The sequence below is a fragment of the Apiospora hydei genome (assembly GCF_038363865.1).
Source record: "Apiospora hydei strain CBS 114990 chromosome Unknown utg000003l_segment0_segment0, whole genome shotgun sequence".
Classification (NCBI taxonomy): domain Eukaryota; kingdom Fungi; phylum Ascomycota; class Sordariomycetes; order Amphisphaeriales; family Apiosporaceae; genus Apiospora; species Apiospora hydei.
The window spans coordinates 1,428,651-1,446,617 of NW_027117362.1; the positions used below are offsets into that span (position 1 = coordinate 1,428,651).

The following is a 17,967-nucleotide window of genomic DNA, read 5'->3' on the forward strand; positions in this document are numbered from 1 at the left end:
GGACTGGGCTTCGCATAGCAGCAGAGCTCTATGACACAGCCCACAGCTCCAAGGAGCTTTGGTACTCTGGATTGAACAGAACGGGTATTACACCACTCTCAGAAAGGAATTTTATCAAGTTGGGGAAAGCTATCGGAAGCGCAGGCGGGAAGTTGCACAGAACAGGTTGGCGGGGCGCTGATCGCTCCCATGGCTCACGGAGCTGAATGGTCGAGTGGTCTTGGAACGCCTTGGAGATTCATCACAGTTACAATTACAACTACAGCTACTTCGCCTCCTTAGCGAGTGGAAGAATACAATACAAATTCAAATCCAAAAAAAACCTTCAATTTTGTCTCATGCATAACTCGTGAATTGCCGTGATCATATGATCTGCTGTATCTAGCTCAATCCAATCGACATCATATCACCACTTATCATCCCCCAACAGGGCAACTCTATCGAGTCAGTTGATCCCAAGCTCGAGTTCGGCCGATGATGCTTGAGTGATTCGCCGATGGCGTCAATGCGACATCGGACTCTCTCTTTGGGAGCATTTGCGTCAATCGTGCTGTAACAAGACCCCTTCTTTGACTTTGGTGCTAAGTAATCAAGTCACCCATCGGAGACAATCCGACATGCCTGAATCATCCTCGGGGACTGGCCTTAGCTGAGCCCTTCGATTCGCGGCTTCGCTCGCTTGCTCGCTTGCTCGGTAAGCGAGTCCGGCCGCGAATGATGTGCGACCAAAGGTACCGTACCTACCGTACCCAGCTATCAAATTAACCTTTCCGCCCGTTTTTTACAAGTCTACGACGACGGCTAGGTATTGAGGTCATACAGCTACTGTTGGAAAAATGTATTACCCTAGGTATGTACTTGTTGTAGACATTCCGTACTGCCGAATCGCATCATCATCCCCCTTTTTCGGATTCTTGGTAGGCGGAGAGCTTGTGCGAGCGAAATGTAGCTTTTTGCCTTTGGCAATGTTGTGTAGGCAGTTTCTTTCGTCCTGTTTGTTCCTGCGCGCCCGCTGATCAATTGATGTGGATGGACGATTGATGATGTTATTTTGCTTTGGTAATCCGCCCACCAACCCTGCCGTTATGTCATGTCAACTGAATGGCCAGGGCAGCCAGTGGGCTAGAACCTCGCCCCCTTGTTGCTCATCCCATTCTTTTTGCAGTGTTCATTCCTTGATGGCTGAAATTGAAGTTCTCAACTGCTTACGTATTGTACTTCGTACTATCCGTCCCTCCCCTCATTGAAGGTTTACGACGAATTCGTCTCTTCTCGCAAGGCAAGGACGGGAGAGGAACGGGCTGGATTCAATGGGTTTACTAATGCCGTTCGTCATCCACCCCCCTCCCCCTATCTAAGTAGTAGTTTCTCGATCGCGCGCCCTTTCTACAGTATCCCACGACGCACCGTTTTCTCGTCGTCAGCTGATGATGACTTGTTTCCGTCCGTCGCAAGTCCATTACCCCATAGCGAGCGAAACGCAAGCGAACTACTGTATCCGTACCAGCGCACATGGTCCGCTGTCCGTCGGGTTATCTTGGCGCCCTCGTATGGCTGGCTAGTTAGCCCCTTGGGAACGGAACGCCGTTTGGCTTGGGAGCTTGGTACGGGTACGCGGATAAGGAGCGATACGGTTGGTTTTTCAGCACTTGGGAGCTAGCCGGCCATGCGTTTGGATCCTCGGTCCCTTGGCTTTACCCGCACCCAACCATTTCAATTGATACCTACATGTACGTTTCTCAAACAGAAGGACAAGGACAAACTCAATGGCCCGTATCTCCGACCCCCTTCGTACTTCGGAACGCAATGCACTAATTGGTATCCTGCTGCTGCTGATGGGCGGTGGTGGTGGGTGGCAGGTAGGTAGGTAGGTGGTCGGATGAGTCTCTCCCCGTGCTGACTGACTACCGCCTGCCCGCTTATCACCGTATCAATCTAGCAATCGTCGTGGTCCCCCCCCCAAGCCAATCGGCGGCCGCCATTGGCGCATCATGGTACTCATTGGTTGATCCCTTCCAGATCCGCAGGGTCCTTTGGCTGGTGCCTGTGTCAAGTGCGTCGAGATTCAACTCAATCCGCAATTCTCACTTGTGTCCTCCGTAAGCGTGTACCTAATATATGTGCCTGTGCCCCCGCTTGGTTTAATCGACGTGGTCGAATGAGGATGTTGCATTCCGGGTGCCTGGATGATTGATACGATACGATACGATCGCCTTTTTGCTCACTCCCAGCCAAGTAATATTAGGGTATCAGGTCGGTCAAGCCAGCCAGCCGCTATCTCTCTTCTTTCCTCGCTTGGCTGGCTCGACTTGGCCTAGCTTGGACTATCTAACTCTTGGTTTGTGGGGTAGATACGAAAAGGCATTGATCACGGGTCGAGTTCTCGTCCCTTGATCCGCCCGGGCTGGCTAGGCTGGCTGGGCCCCGCGGGTAGCTCAGTCCAAGGCAGGTTTAGCTGTCAGGGCAGGCAGCGCAGGCAGGCCAAACGATTTCCCCTGTCCGTGAGGTGAGCGAGCCGGGGCGGGCATTGGCAGGCGGGCCTGTCCTGCTCCTCAGCGAAACCTCGAACGGTCAATCCCGTGAGCCGTGCCTCAATGCAACAACCCCCTCAAATCCGCTCTGCCCCCTGGCGACTATCATTCACAACGCAACCAGGTTCCATACAGTCACTGCGTGTTACCTACCGTAAAGTTGCCAGGCTCACGGAGGAGGGTCTGGGTCTATGCACAACAGACACACAGCAACGTACCGTTCTCATACGATAGGACTGAGACCGTCGTCCGTTTTCGAGACTCCCCTTATGCAGTGTCCATTGACGATACACACACGAATAGTACGATCAGCCCATTTCGTTTCTGTTGGGAAGGGGAATGCGCAAATCCACGGCAGATAGAATGTAGATTGCTGCATGTAGCAATAAAACCAAAGTTCCGAATTCCTTATTTCCTTGTATGCACACTCCTTATTTCCTTGTATGCACACACACCCCAAGAAAAACGCAGATGCCGCCGCGGTTCAACGGAAACGGAGATCCTGCTCTCCCCGTCCGCTGCCTCTCCCTTTGGCGACGACGAGGCAAAGGACCCTGCATGAGCAAAGAATGCCAAATGCGGGCAACCGTTAACAGCGGAAATGCGAGTTCCATTCATCATCATCATCGCTCGGCATGAGTTTCTCCAAAAAGGTGCCCTGCGTGTCTGCTGGCCCAATCGGCCAACCACTACGAAGCTCCCCAACCCGGCGTGCTGTCGTTGTCGTTTGGCAGACATGTGCGATGGTCAGCAGGGCTTCTGGCAGGGCCGCATATCGCGGTGTTTACTCATCCCCCATATCCCGCAGTTCTTACCCCGAATTGATGCGACGGCCGACCAGTATCATCATTTCCCATCATTTCCCCAAATGAGGTGTAACAATAAGCAGCAGCTGACTGCATGAACACCCACCGCCATCTTCTCCCGACTCTGCGGAACACGTAGGAGACTGCGCAGTCAATGTCTCACATTATTAATCTGCTCATTACTAATTCACTTGTGCTTTCTCCCAGTTTTGTGCATCGTATACTCGGGACATTAGAGAAGTACACTTCTGTTACCCCGTATTGTGACCAGTTGTGACCAGCCAGCGAGTAACAAGAGAGCCGCGTATTACGCGTAATGCCCTCTCACGGGGTCCTATTTCCCCGTTTCCACCCCAACGCGAATGGGCTTGCGTGTTCAAGCAAAGTCAACAATGGACGAACGACATCCAATCGATTCACTTACGATCGACGACGGATGCCTGTATTCCCATTACACAATCCAGCAGTTTATCCGTTTCCGGGGTTCCAGGTGTAGTTTGTCGTTGCCGCTCATGTAGGGAACGACGGACGCGCTGAGCTGATACACCGGAAGGGCTGATTCTCGGCTGATTCCCCGCAAGGAGAGAGAGCCCACGCAAGAAAGAGCCAGGGAAGGGAGCCCACACAAGGAGCCGGAGGCCTAGAACACCGAAACGGGAGACGGTCTCGACAGAGTTGAAGCCTTTTCCCACTCTTACCCACCTAGCCCACTCCGAGATGCTGTGTCAAGCGGTTCTCCGCCCTGGGCCAGAGCCAGAATCTACTTGTACCGTCTTATTGAACGTGTGTTCATCTCCATCTATATGCGTGTAAAAGTATTTGCAGAAGCAGCAAACTGGATACTATGTATCCAGTCTGCCAACGCGCCAAGCGCTGCTTCGAACAAACCTTCATGCTGACTGGCCGCATAGTCGCAGTCCGCTGGCTAGCCCATCTGCCTGTCTGCCTTACACAATGGGTACTGGATGCTGATGCGTTGTAGTATGTATGATAAGTGGTGGTGGTGTAGATATAAACAAATCTCGCCTTACCCACTTTCGCTCCTTGTTTCGCCAACCGGCTGCTCTCCTTCCAGCTTTTGAGGGGGAAGGGAGAACTGAGGTCCAGTGTTTGCCTTGCGAGAGCCGTTTCGACTGACGATCGAGGCCTTATGAGAGGCGCAACAGGCGGTGCATATCAAGCACAACTCTCCAGTTTTGACTTACGCACATATCTGTACATACTAGGACAACGCAACCGCCCCTGGGATGTAACCGATCGGCCGATTGCCAGCCGTCAGCCGTGAGGATCCTCCTCAAAAAAGTTGGCACTCCCGCCGCGCCGAGGTAGATTAGACTGAGATTGAGTAAAACCAACCAGCCCAACCCCACACACCAAAACCTGAACCGTGATGTTTCGAATAACGCTTGTCAAGCCACAAGTGTACATCTCTGCATACGCCGCAGGGTATTACTGCCAAGCTATCCTGGTGTTCACACTTGCGGAGAGGGGGGGTGTTACCTGACTTGACTAGCGAGAGACAGTATGCACACACAGATTCTCCCCCCACCGCCATCAGGTCGCATCAGCCCGTCGTGGTAGCGGGCAGAAATGCGGTGAATGATTCATCGGCCGCTGCAGCCTCCAGCGACGCCCTTCTGCAGCAACGCAACCACCAGCACCACCACCATACATGTATGCAGCCAGCAATCTATCAGATACTTACCTGGTGATGCGTTGGTGTGTGCACCACACTTCCCAAGCTCCCGCTCCCCGCCCTCCTGATTGGCAGGTGATCAGCGGCGGTGGCTTCGGCTGATAGGGCGGGACGACCAAGCTGGCGGTGTTTGGGTGTCTCGGGTGCCTTGGAGCTCCGGGTGAATCACCCGCCCATTGGCTGCCAGCTGAGGGCATTTTTCTTGATCGCCCAAATGGCGGAGAAACAGTTGCAGAAGGCCGGCAAGGCAAAGCAAGGCAGCGCAAAAGGCAAAGTCTTACCTGGCAGCAGCATGCTCATTTACGCACACCACAGCTTGTGCCTGACCGGTAAGTGGGCGGCGGCGTTTTGCTGCAACAGCAAAAGGAAATCGCCGGCGACCGCTCTCCAGATTTTCCTCGCCGAGACCCAATGAGGCTCGTGAGGCCTGTTATCGAGATGCAGCTTGGAAACCGGCTGGTGCGCCGCGCACCTCCACCCTCCACCCCGGGGGCAGACTAGTGGTGTTGATAGCCATGGACCAGGCTGCCAAGTGTGCCCATGTGTGTCCATGTGAGGCTCAAGCATGGTACACCGGAGCTAATAGTATGGACGGGAAGAGATGATAGATTGACTTAACCCAACCAGTGCAGGTGGGACACAGGTTCACACCGGAAGGCGGTCAACGAGTCAATCGCGCTGCATCCGAGATGGGGGGACCATCGCAGGATGTTTCCTGATGTTTCTCTGGGCGTCCAATGCAGACAATATGCATGGTGTCGTCGCTGCAATCTTAACATATCCGTACATGCACAGCGGCTCCAAACGTGACGGGGCCGCGAGTAACAAACAGTTATGCCGAGATTGTGACTACCGAAACCAGTCGTAAGCTGGAACCCGTTACCAGCGTGCAGCAAGTATTGCCAGCTTTGTAGCCACATATAGGTGGCACTTGGTGGTTGGCGACCTTCAGCGGGTCGGGAAGCCTCAAAGCTTCGGACCAAACGCCACGAAACAACGACACACTTGTTTTTGTTATCTCGATCGATGGGAAACGAGATCTCAACTGACAGTCCGAGGTGACTCCGGCTGTTAGGTTACTTGTTCCTGGCGCTGAGACGGTAGGGCCAGATGGCAGATGGGGCGCTCCCCAGTTAATAATACCGAGTCCGTTTGTCCAATATCAGGTTCTTTTACCGCCGTGACACGCGGCATGTTGTTTCAACCACCTCGATCACGGGAAGAAGTGGTCCGTAATGATACAGCCACCCTGCGTAGAGTCATCCGTCCGGACGTGCCAAGAAACGGCACCGTTAATGAAGATCCCGTTGCTCATCATGTGCACCTGAGGGGCGCGACCCCGTGCTGCCTTTTCCCGTAGGTAGGTAGGTAAGTTAAGTTGTAGAGGTCCTTCGGGCGGTCGGAATCTTAAGACCGCCAAAATCCGTTAACCCCACATAATTTTCCCGCAACGGCCGGTTAACGCCAATTGCTTTGCAATCCAACACAACCTGACATCATCGGCCGACATTCTTCGAGGGGTGCGAATGCTCGAACGCGGACATACACCGATCGCCGATGAGGTCAAGGGTCTGTGAGCACATGTGGCTCCATAGCTTGTGACATTCGTTTTATTCCTAGTACCGACGTCACAAGGCTGCCAAGAAAAAAAGCGCAGCCTTATCGTTCAAAGACAGAATTTGGCCATCTTCCTCGGCACGATGCAAGCCTTGCCTCGATGCGCCGGAGTGCGCCCCGCGACCACGGCGGCGGCAGCAGCTGTGCGGAGGAGCGCCGCACGGCCAGAGACCCGAAACCCCTCGTTCGTTTGCAGCTCTTGCCTCAACACCTCGAACCGATCCTTCTCGAACTCTCCGCGATGCAACAACGACAACAACAACACCAACCGCGCCCCTGCCCCGACAGCCTCGCCGCCCTCGTCAGGCTACGCGGCCCTACCCTCGCGCCGCCTGATCTCCATCGCCGGCGCCGACGCCGCCAAGTTCCTGCAGGGTATGATCACGTCCAACATGGCCGACCTGACGACGACGACGTCGCCGGGCTTCTACACGGGCTTCCTGCAGGCGACAGGCCGCGTCCTGTACGACGTCTTCGTCTACCCCGACCGGCTGGGGCTGGGCCCCGCCGCCGACGGCCCGCCGACGTCCTCTTTCCTCATCGAGTGCGACGACGCGCGGGCGGGGGCGCTGATGCGACACCTCAAGAAGTACAAGCTGCGCAGCAAGTTCAAGTTCCAGCTCCTCGAGCCGGAAGAGTGTTCGGTGTGGCAGGCGTGGGACGACGCTGCCTTTTCCGCAAGCCGAAATGGGACAACAGAGGATGGGGTGAATAAGATCATAACAGACCTCCTGCCGGACCAGCATGGCAAGATCATCCTGCACGACCCGCGGTCCCCAACCATGGGTCTGCGCGTCCTGGGGCGCGGAAATGAAGCGCCTCAGGTGCAGGCGGAGCCGAGCGACGCGGACGCGTACCGGATCCGGCGCTACCTCGACGGCGTCGCCGAGGGCGCGAACGAGATCCAGCCCGATGCGGCGCTACCGCTCGAGGCGAACATGGACTGGATGGGCGGCATCGATTTCCGCAAGGGCTGTTACCTGGGCCAGGAGCTGACGATCCGGACCAAGCACCGGGGCGTCGTGCGCAAGCGGATCCTGCCCGTCGCGCTGTATGGCGAGAACGAGGCGCCGCCGGAGACGCTCGAGTACAAGCCCTCGGCGACGTCAGAAGGTGGATTGTCGGCTGCCGAGGTCCCGCACTTACTCAGCATAGGCCGCACCGGCAAGAAGGGCCGCAGCGCGGGCAGCTTCCTCGATGGTGTGGGCAATATCGGGCTCGGGCTTTGTCGTTTGCAGATGATGACCGACGTCCAGCTGCCCGGTGAGGCAGAGACAGCGCCCTTCGACCCGAGCAAAGAGTTCCTGATGCAGTGGGGTGGTGATGAGGAGGGTAACGGGGCTCAGAAGCTCAAGGTTAAGGCCTTCGTGCCGGAGTGGCTGAGGTCCAAGATCAGCGAAGGGAATGAAGGGACACCCAAGTCGTAAAGACCATGAGAGCTGAAGAGCTTGTCCGTACAGGGCTGCGGCTATGCGAAGGCAGACCTCCGACCGATCAATGTATCATTACTCGATGTACCCTACCACGTGTATGAGGTACAATAAAGAATACCCCTTAAACATATCAGTGTGAGAACGCAACCTACTACAGACTTCTATATATGTTATGTCCCGTGACTTGAAGGTCGAGAATTACAAATGTCGACTTGACGCTTTCTGCGTGCATTACACCTCAGTTCAGTAGTAGACTAAGAGTCGGACATACACATGCTGGTAGAAAGGAACTATTTATGGATATATTAATTAATTATACGAAGCAATCCTGTTGGGTACGACGGCTGGCGGCACCATTACGCACCTGCTAATGACATACGTTGTCACCCACCACATTCACCATCATTATTGTGAAGGCTGCCAGCACCGCGAGTCTAAAGCCTTCGGCCCCACCACTCGCGCTGCTACTCTTATCCTTCGGCGCTGCGGTCGATGAAGTCGGAGAAGGCAAGGCCGTCTTCGAAGTCATCGAGGCACTGTAGCTCGCGGCGGCGGCGGGGAACGCCGCCGTCTCCCAGCGAGCGCACCCATCCGGCACGTAGGCGTCCAGGGCCGCTTGCGAGTCCAGGCCGAGCTCCTGCGGGGTGATTACTTGCTGCTTGCCCCCGTAGACGTCGGGGCAGTAGTTGACGACGGCGTCGACGCCCTCGCACTGGTCGATGCAGGCCCTGGCCTTGGCGAGGTCCGCGGGCGTGTAGTCCGACTCGAACTTGGCCCCGAAGGCCTCGTGCGCGCACCGCCGCGCGCACGGGTACGCGCCGCAGGGCACTTTGCGCAGGTCGAAGTCGGGCCACGGCTGGCCCTGCAGCTCGAACGGGTAGAAGCCCGAGTCGCCGCCGCTCGTGCCGTCCGGGGCCGATGTCATGCCCGTCAGGTTGAACCCGGTCCAGTTGTTGTCGTACTGCAGGCTCGACTGGTTCCCGCCGTACAGCGTCTTGCGCCACGCGCTCGCGCTCAGGTTCGCCAGCGTCGCGGCGTGGCCCGTCGCGTGCCGGTCGAACTCGGTGCTCGCGAGGTCGTACCAGGGCCCGTCGGGGCCGGCGCCGGCGGGGACGCCGGGCGCGATGACGAGGTCGGTGATTTGCGTCTTGCCGCCGTTGGTGGCGTGGGCGGCGTCCTGGGTCAGAGGGACGCAGTCGATCAGCACGCAGACGGGGCCCGACGTGACGGTGCATTTGGACGGGTCCTTGGCCGCGGAGCACCCCAGGGGACCGCTGGGGCCGCCGGATGCGCGCGCGAGCATCACTTGCAGGCTGTTCCAGCGCGGGTTTGGGTCGAAGGTGCCGCCGCCCAGGGTGTCGCGGTACTGCGTGTAATTGACTGCCTTGACGAGAAATGGCGTTTCCGCCTTCGTCGCGAGCGGCGAGCAGGTCCGGAATGGCCCAATGGGGTCGTCGAGAGTGCAGCAGTCAGCCGCGGCCCGGGTTACCAGCAGCGAGGCCGCGGCAAGGAAGGGAGCGTAATGATGCATCTTGTAGGGAGAAGTAGGCGCAAGGACAGACCAAATGAGAACGAGAGACTATAACGAGCCAGGGACTCGGTGAGGGTCAAGACAGCGCTTTGCTTCTCGGCAATTGAGAAGCGTCGAGTGAAGTCGAATTAGGCTGCCGTTGTTTATTTTGGGACTTAGATGGCGATGGCCCGTTCCTTAGCGTCACTATGAGGCCTACTTTGGGAGTCTCAGGGGGCGCGCTAACCACATTTTAGAAGCACTTTGTGTAGAGGAACCAAGTCATCCTCAACGAGAACTACCAGTCCTTCTCCTGCCATTATAAAACACCGGCACTCAAGTCTCCTAAAGTGTCTCTGCTTCCCATCTGACATATTCTTATCCTGCCAAAGGGTCGGTTTATCACTAATATCGTGATCATCATTTTGCCAAGTGGTTATTGTATCATAGCAAACGCCTCTCGCAGTCTTTAAATCCCCACCTCAACAACGATGTCTCCCGCCGAGCCGGAGATCCTCGCTGCTCTCGCGTCGTACCGAGAACACATCGGCAGCCGCAGCCATCACGCCCTTTCCGCCATGATTCCAGAGATTCAGGCTGCTGATCCTGACGACCCGGAACTTTTCGAATCCGACGAGGAGTGGGAAGAGGCCCGTCTAGATTTCGTTTTGCGGGTCATCGGTGGCGGCCGCGACGCCCCTCCGCCACTCCGCCCGTCACCTGTCCATCGGATGTGCTGACGCACTGGGATGAGCTGGCGTCGCAGCTCGCCCTCGATGGCGCCTCGGTCTCTCACGACGCCGTCTGGCGCGACCGAATGAGAGGGGTCTACGTGCGTGGGGTGCTACAAGGTCTGAACGAGCGCTGTAGCTCCGGGCTGATTACTGCGTGGGAGTTCCCTGCCGACCTGGCCATCGTTCTCGAACGTGTGGATAGCCTGGAGGGCCCCGGCTGGCCCATGTATCGCGAGGAGCACGAAAGTGTTTGAGGATGTGGTCGCGCTGCTAGAATGGTACAAGTCTTACGGCGAGCCCCGAGAGGAGGACTGGCATGTCACTGCGGAGGAAGTGTTTGAGTGATGAAATCCACAATGGCCTCTGCATCATCTAGCATGAGGTCTCATAACCAGTTGATCATACCACTGGGACAAAAGCCGATGCACCGACACTGACCCAAATGGTATGTCGGTATATGTCTTGTCAGAACCAACACTCCCCCTGATCGTCGCGTAGTGGCGATCCCCTAAGGTGCTGTCAAGACGCTGCGTTTCCCCCTGACTCTGGCTCTTCGGCTCAGGCCCTGCATAGGTGATAACGGTCTGATGCTTCATTGGCTCTTATGAAAACATTGTCCACAGTCCGTACATCGCAAACACCAGCGGTACATCACCTCTAGGGTCGAACATGACATATGACTTGCACGGCCAATGGGATGCGGGTAACAAATATGCGTAGGAAGGCTGTTCGCAAGGAAATTGCCTGAGAAGCCATGGTGGCACTTCCCTACTGCTGCCCATGTCTGGGTTCACAAACAACTAACAGACTTACACCAGTCAAACTAACCGAAACCATGGATGCACTCGCCATGATCACTAAAGCAGGAATTCCACTCGAAAGGTAGTTGTGGGTGTGACAAGCTACGCGCGCTCGTTCAAGATGGCCGACCCAAACTGCTCAGGACCATTGTGTGCGTTCCTGGGCTCAAACGCCAGCTCGCAGGCCAAGCCTGGACAATGCACACGCACTGCGGGCTACATCTCCAACGCTGAGATCAACAGCATTAAAGAGAAAAAGCCGGAGAGCCATACTTGGTACGATAAGGAGGCTGACGCAGATTTTATTGTCTATGACTGTGAGCAAGGCCTTGCTTGACCTAAGGAGCAGTCAGTCACGCTGACAGATCGTGTAATATCAGCAACCGAGTGGGTTTCTTACATGACTGACGAGACCAAAGAGCCCCATGAAGACCGTTGGAAAAGTTTCAACTTTGCGGGGACCATCGATTGGGCCCTGGTTTTGTAACAGTTTTCGGAAGACGACGGTTGTCCAGCAGGAACCTGCGACTCTCTAGGTACCCTATACGTTGGCCCTGAGACTTTTACAGATCATGACCCAACTATCGAGTGTAACCCACCGTGCCAGCTCATCCTACCACCGTTCATTCTTCCGGAGCCAACCACCGTCACATTTCCACCCATGTCAAAGGTTAAGCGACCGACCTGCGTATTAGGCCTATTTTGTGAGACCGTCAAGCTGTGCGCATATTCAGGGGACGACTGTACCGGAGATTGGACTTTAATTGAAGCCCACCGCGACAGCAAAAGGGCAGTTATCTTGTCGGGTGGCAGGGCAATAAAATCGGCGAAGGATATAAATATAAGGGATAATTGTTAAGTCGACGACTGGGTGGATGCCCATCTGAATAAGTACTTGCCTTGATCAAGTTCTAGGCCAGGGCCGGCAAATAGTAAATCCAATACTCGGTTGTAGATAGTGCAACATAGCATACGGACAAATGCATATCACAGGGTGGGAGGTTTCCCGATGCGAAATTGCTTCTCCGTAGCCGGTACAAACCATCTTGCTCAGATTCTGCGTCTGGGGGCTCTGATGGCACCGTAAAGACCGTCGGGGGTGCCCTGACTCAGTGAAGGACCCCTTTCAATAATACTATCATATTTTCCTGCTATGTTGAATAGCTACTCCAGATTCAAACCAACTCTCCTATATATTGAATCAGGAGATCACACGTATTCCCCAGGTCTACGCCGAAACCTGCTGGCCTTCGCCGTTTACATCGCCTGGCCGTTTGCCGTCACACCACTTCCTGTCTTTCATGGTCTTCGAGTACATGCCAGACTCCTCACTGTCACGGTCATTCAGTCCCCACGCGAGTGAAGAGTTATCATAGATGGTCGCCCTTCGCATATCACGAATATACTTGCCGACATAGGCACCTTGCTTGCCCCTATGCATCACACAAGTGTTGTCCTGTTTAGGCGGTTAGTCGAAAGGTTTTTGGTAAAGGTAGGGGTTGATGTAAACAAGACAGGAAACATAGAGATTGTGTTGACTTACCCACATCACCACATCGCCATCGTTCTCCCAGTCCACCTGGACCACGTACTTGTCCTGCGTGGCGTGGCGGAGCAGCTCGTCCACCAGCGGCCGGCTCTCCTCATACGACCAGCCGTCGATGTGGTGCACGTGCGACGCGATGTAGAGGTTCATGCGGCCACTGGGCTCGTGCAGCTGGACGGCCTTGTGGCGGCCCATGGGGTGGTCCATGGGATCGATGCCCTGCAGGGGCTTGCACTCGGGCGCGCCGAGCTTGCGGCTGTACCAGAGCGAGTGGCAGAGCACGAGGTCCTTGACCTTGTCCTTGGTGGCCTCGTCCAGGTCCCGCCACGCGGCCCGCGTGTCGGCGTAGAGGGTACTGCCGCCGTTCCCCGGGGGCGGCAGCTTGTGGCCCCGCAGGATGGAGAACCCGGCCCGTCGCGGGTTGTACGAGCAGTCGACGTGGAAGAGGCCGTTGCCCGCGTTGATGTAGTGGCGGATGCTGTCGGCGGCCGTGACGGTGCCGTCGTTGTCGACGTTGCCGACGTCGGCCAGCTGCGTGTACTGCCCGAGCCGGTAGGGCTGGCCCGGCGGGATCCAGGGCGCGTGGTCCTCGAGGTCCCCGAACTGGGACGCGAAGGCCACGTGCGCGGCGTCGTCCATGCCCGTCTTGCGGAATACGAGCACGCCGTACCGGGCCATGCCCTCGCGGATGGCCGCGATGGTCTCCGCGGGGACGGGCTTGGAGAAGTCCACGCCTGCAGTCACCTCAGCGACATGCTCGGCCCCTAGAGGCTTGAACTGCAGTCCGGAAATGCCGTTGCTGTCCGCCATGGTGGTGGTCGATGTCCTCGTAATAAACTATATATGTACGTATTGCTCGGTTGGTGGGCCTTGGACTCTTGTTCTTCCTATAATATCCAGGAAAGGATATGAATACCAAAGATACGACTAGGAGAAGAGTGTGCTCACTCTGGCTGTAGCTGGAGACTTCGACTTATCGACCTGAAGTACAGGATGATAGTAACCAGTACAATGCTTCGTTGCGGGTCGACATTCTACCGCTTTGCACACAGATCGAGGGCTGCGGAATGTTTCGCTGAAGTCCGATGCTTTCTTGTGTCAGTGGCGTAACGTATGAGGGTGCGTGGACGGGTGAGCTGCCAGTTCCAGTAAAGCCGACGATGATGAAGGATTAGGCGAGGGTGTGTAGGCCAGCAACACTCCGGACTAGACGGGATCTGGACAAACATGAAGCAGGTAAGACGAAGGCTTATCGCAGTAAGCAAAGTGCAGCTATTTCAAGGTCAACCATGGGTTGTATACCAAGAGAATGAGATCATGTTATGATCCTTTGTGCACGCCGGCTCTTGGCAAATCAAGAAGTGGGGGAACTGAGAGAGTACAAGTCCATTTGAGGGGAAGCTGTAGACTGAAGTATCTGTATAGTACCTTAGCAACTATAAAGCATTCAAAAGACGATCTTGGACATCGATTATACTCTGATTCCAAGTACCGTAGATCTGCAATGCTACAGTCCAGGGGTAGTAGATCCACATTTCAGGGCGGTCTTGTATCCAACCCCGTGGGGTACGAAGAAAAGATCCAACACACCCCCAGCCATCCCTGTATGTGCATGAGTGCTTACTTCTGCATGCAAGACACTTATACACCACCTCCCCAGGCATCCATGATAACGGTATCCTTGTCAAGGTCGGTTCGGACCAAAGCAGGAGGTTGCGCCATGTCAGACCATCTCCACGGCTCCCAGAACTCCTCCCTTCCCGACTCCCGTTTTGGGCTGCCGCCTTAGGGCCCTGACAAATCCACGATGCCGGATGTAACACGAAGAATCCGAGACGCCTCACCTACCACGCGTAGAGGAACGCGCGCTAGGTAACTCGGTGTAAGCTCGGATGATGGTGTCGTCATACCAGTGGTGACTATCTATCTCAACATAGGGGTTAGGGGTGAGGTGATGGAGGTTAGATTTGGTACGTACCATTACTTCAACTATTGTGGGTGGTATCTGAACAGTTTGCCCGATCTAGCGGTACCATGTCCGCGCCGTCGGGTCATGGAGCTGAATGGCAAGAGCCACACAGAGCGAGGCCATAATATTACAGAGCGAGCATAGCGTACGTAGAGTGTGATTTCAAGATCGTCAGATATCAGTCAATCTCCTTTTGATGGCTATTGTCCAACAAAATGAGTGCAGCACAACAAGACCGAATTTTGTCCCTGGCCGCCATCGGGCCCAGTAGGCTGGAAGACATCGCGAAGAAATGCCGCGTGCCCGTGAGCAGCATCGAGGATGTCTACCAGTGCACACCTCTTCAGGAGAGCATGATCGCCGCGAACCGGGACGAGGTGTTCCACTTCGTGCTGACGTCCGACCGCGGCGTCGACGTCGACAAGTTCTGCACGGCCATGCGCCGCGTCGTGGCCGCGAACGCGATCCTGCGCACCCGGATCGTCGAGTGCGACGATGAGCTGGGCGGCGGCCTTGTGCAGGTCGTCACCAACGAGGACCACGTTACCAACCTCAATACCGGGTTCGGCAGCGTGGACGAGTACCTGTACGGCGACGCGGGCGCGGCCCATCACTTCTTCGCCCCCGGAGAGGTGCTGTTCCGCTCGGCGTTCATCGGCGAGAGCCTCGTGACGACCATGCACCACACCATTGCCGACTACTGGTCCATGGACAAGATGCTCCAGCTGGACATGCCGGCCGTCTACTTTGGCCAGCCGCCCATCAAGCGGCCCGCCTTCCGGGACTTCGTGACGCAGTGCCTGCGAGTCGACAGGGCGGCGGCCGATGGCTTCTGGGCCTCGCGGATCAGAGGATCCCCTGCCGTTTTCCCGGCTCCTCCGAAGCCGCCCACCAAAGGTAGATTGTCCTCCACTGGAAGACCAGACGCCGGAGGAGCGGTCAGCGAGAAGCCGTCTCGCATGATGCCACTGCGGCGAAGCGCCCCCGGCCCCGGCGGCATTTCCCCGTCGCACATGGCCTTCTACATCGAGGCGGCCTGGGCCCTGACCGCCGCCATCTACACCGATAGCGACAACGTGGCGTACGGGTACGTAATTTCGGGCCGCTCGCCGAACCCCGACGCCGTCGAGAACACGCTGGGTCCCACGGTCACGGAAATCCCGATCCAAGTCAGCGTGCCGCGCCGCATGACGGTGGAGAAGCTCATCAAAGAACGTGCGGCGTCGTGGCGCCACCTGCAGCAGAATACGCTCTTTCTGCAGTACGGACTGGAAAACATCTCCCGGGTGAACGAGGCCGCCAAGGCCGCCGCGGGCTTCGGGGCACTGATCAATATCCGTCCGTCTGTCTTCACGGATAAGAATAAGGATACCAGTATCGAGGGACCGGACGATATCAAGCTGCGCATGGTCTGGCTGCGCGGGTACTTCCCGCTCCAGTTCATCTTCAGCATCACCGAGGAGGGCGTCATGGTCTGGCCTCGGACGAACCCGTCAATCGTCAGCGACGCCCAGCTGGACCGCATCCTGAGCCAGTACGAGCACATTCTGCGGCTGCTGACCGAGACGACGCCGCAGACTAAACTCGGCGACCTGCCGCTCCTGGATCCGCAGGCGCAGTCCGCAATTGTACTCCGTAACAATCAGGAGGCATTCGTTCCCGGGGCTGCGGCGCGGTGCATCCGTGATGTGTTCAGTGGTCCGGCTCTAGCGCGGGCTCTCCGAAGTTGGGACGTCAACACGACAACGCCAGCTACGACGAATGGTGATCGAGACAATTCTGAGCTACATACGTCACAAGGCGGTACCCATGTCGGAAATACAGTGATTACACCGGAAGGCTGTGGTATATGGATTACGATCCCCGAGAGCGTAGACCGCTTGGCACCCCAGGGCGGCATCGGGGAAGTCCTGGTCGAAGGTACAGCTAGTGGCGCAGAGGACGACGCTGTGACAGAGTCCCTTGTCATTCTAACACCCAAATGGGCAACCTCGATACGCGGGGAGAAAGCAACGTCATCAAAGTTCCTCCGCACAGGTATTCTAGCCAAGTATGCGCTCGATGACGACACCGGCAGCGTCAATCAGCTTTCCCTCATCGGGCGGGCGAGCAACCGCATCAAATTCGGCGGACAGTCGATCCAGCTCGAGGAGCTCGAGCGCGCGATCGCCGCCCGCTGCGACGCGGTGCGTGACGTCGTCACCGCCACGCGGATCGCTGGCGGCCGGACCGTGCTGGTGGCCGTCTTGTGCCTGGCGGACTCCATGCTGCCCAGGGGCACGGTGTTGGGGCGGTTGCCCCCTCCTGCAGCTGCGGCCGGTATATCGAGTGACAGCAGCGGCGGTAGCGACGATCACGCTACCACCATGCGCACGCGCGTGGAGGCGGGTGTCCATGCGGCCAGAACGTGGGCGCAGCGGGCCAGCGGGCTCCCGGCTGATCGGCTACCCACCATCTGGCTCGCGGTCGAAGAGCTGCCGAGGGTGCAGGGGTCGTCGCGTGACGTGGACCGGGTTGCGGTGCAGCAGTGGTTGGCCGTGGCGATGCGGGGATAATTATTGGGTTCATGCAGCCGAGTGGTTCAGCACGACTGCCGGTCGGTTGGGGACAAGTCGGGGTTCTAGTAGTTGGCGTTACGCAGATCGACATATAATGTCAATTCATCGTATTAGCTCCGTGGCACTGGGATCAATGGCGTGTATCACGTATCTACTTCGAAGCTGGGGTTATCACAAATGGTACCCTGAGCAGCGAGCGAAGATCTCGACCTCGAATAAATCTGGTGCCCAAGCAACAACGACTCCGCTACCGCATATTTATGCATGTCCCTCAGCTAGAAAGGGGGTGTCTTAATATCCAGTTATTAAGGGGGATATCCATAGAACTCTTCCTTGGCTAAAGTAGCTACCAACTTGGGCGACTCTACCTTTGAGTATCTTTTGGTGCAAACTCGCCATCCGCTTACGAGCGGTTTTGACGCCCTTGGTGATCAGCTTGACGAGGCCGCAGTCGGGCAGGGCTGCGAGGAACATTTTTCGTTCCTTAGAGCAGACCGCCTTGTTGGCCGCGACCTCCGTACGGCCATCCTGGTTCGGGTGGGTGCGCGACTAAGAGGTGGACAGGGCCCCGAGTGCCGAACGTTCCATGGGACGGATTTGGTAACCATAATGAACCTTCTATGAATATTGAAAAATGTCTCACAGCGAAAGAGGCGGGCTTAGGACCCAAAGTTGTTTGGGTCCGTCAGTTCCATCGACTTGCTGCCCAGCCCGGACACCGTCAGGTAGCGACCCGTTCTCTTTGGCCGCGTCCGGGGCTCCAGCGT

General features: G+C 56.6%; 6 protein-coding genes across 6 annotated transcripts; 4 read left to right on the forward strand and 2 right to left on the reverse strand.

The window, feature by feature from the left end:
- Nucleotides 1–6,733: 6,733 nt before the first annotated feature.
- On the forward strand, nt 6,734–8,077 carry PG997_002277 (uncharacterized protein; the record flags this gene model as incomplete). Its single annotated transcript, XM_066806592.1, has 1 exon — nt 6,734–8,077. One exon carries the CDS (start codon nt 6,734–6,736, stop codon nt 8,075–8,077), a length of 1,344 nt encoding a protein of 447 aa, XP_066673888.1.
- Nucleotides 8,078–8,450: 373 nt separating this feature from the next.
- On the reverse strand, nt 8,451–9,614 carry PG997_002278 (uncharacterized protein; the record flags this gene model as incomplete). The annotated part of the gene is made up of 1 exon (XM_066806593.1): nt 8,451–9,614. One exon carries the CDS (start codon nt 9,612–9,614, stop codon nt 8,451–8,453), a length of 1,164 nt encoding a protein of 387 aa, XP_066673889.1.
- Nucleotides 9,615–10,084: 470 nt separating this feature from the next.
- PG997_002279 (uncharacterized protein) lies at nt 10,085–10,581 on the forward strand (the record flags this gene model as incomplete). The annotated part of the gene is made up of 2 exons (XM_066806594.1): nt 10,085–10,267; nt 10,348–10,581. 2 exons carry the CDS (start codon nt 10,085–10,087, stop codon nt 10,579–10,581), a joined length of 417 nt encoding a protein of 138 aa, XP_066673890.1.
- Nucleotides 10,582–11,248: 667 nt separating this feature from the next.
- PG997_002280 (uncharacterized protein) lies at nt 11,249–11,614 on the forward strand (the record flags this gene model as incomplete). The annotated part of the gene is made up of 2 exons (XM_066806595.1): nt 11,249–11,444; nt 11,508–11,614. The coding sequence occupies 2 exons, from the start codon at nt 11,249–11,251 to the stop codon at nt 11,612–11,614; spliced, it is 303 nt and encodes a 100-aa protein (XP_066673891.1).
- A 741-nt stretch (nt 11,615–12,355) lies between these two features.
- Nucleotides 12,356–13,483, reverse strand: PG997_002281 (uncharacterized protein; the record flags this gene model as incomplete). Its single annotated transcript, XM_066806596.1, has 2 exons — nt 12,356–12,583; nt 12,671–13,483. The coding sequence occupies 2 exons, from the start codon at nt 13,481–13,483 to the stop codon at nt 12,356–12,358; spliced, it is 1,041 nt and encodes a 346-aa protein (XP_066673892.1).
- A 1,374-nt stretch (nt 13,484–14,857) lies between these two features.
- Nucleotides 14,858–17,197, forward strand: PG997_002282 (nonribosomal peptide synthase; the record flags this gene model as incomplete). The annotated part of the gene is made up of 1 exon (XM_066806597.1): nt 14,858–17,197. One exon carries the CDS (start codon nt 14,858–14,860, stop codon nt 17,195–17,197), a length of 2,340 nt encoding a protein of 779 aa, XP_066673893.1.
- Between the last annotated feature and the right edge of the window lie 770 nt (nt 17,198–17,967).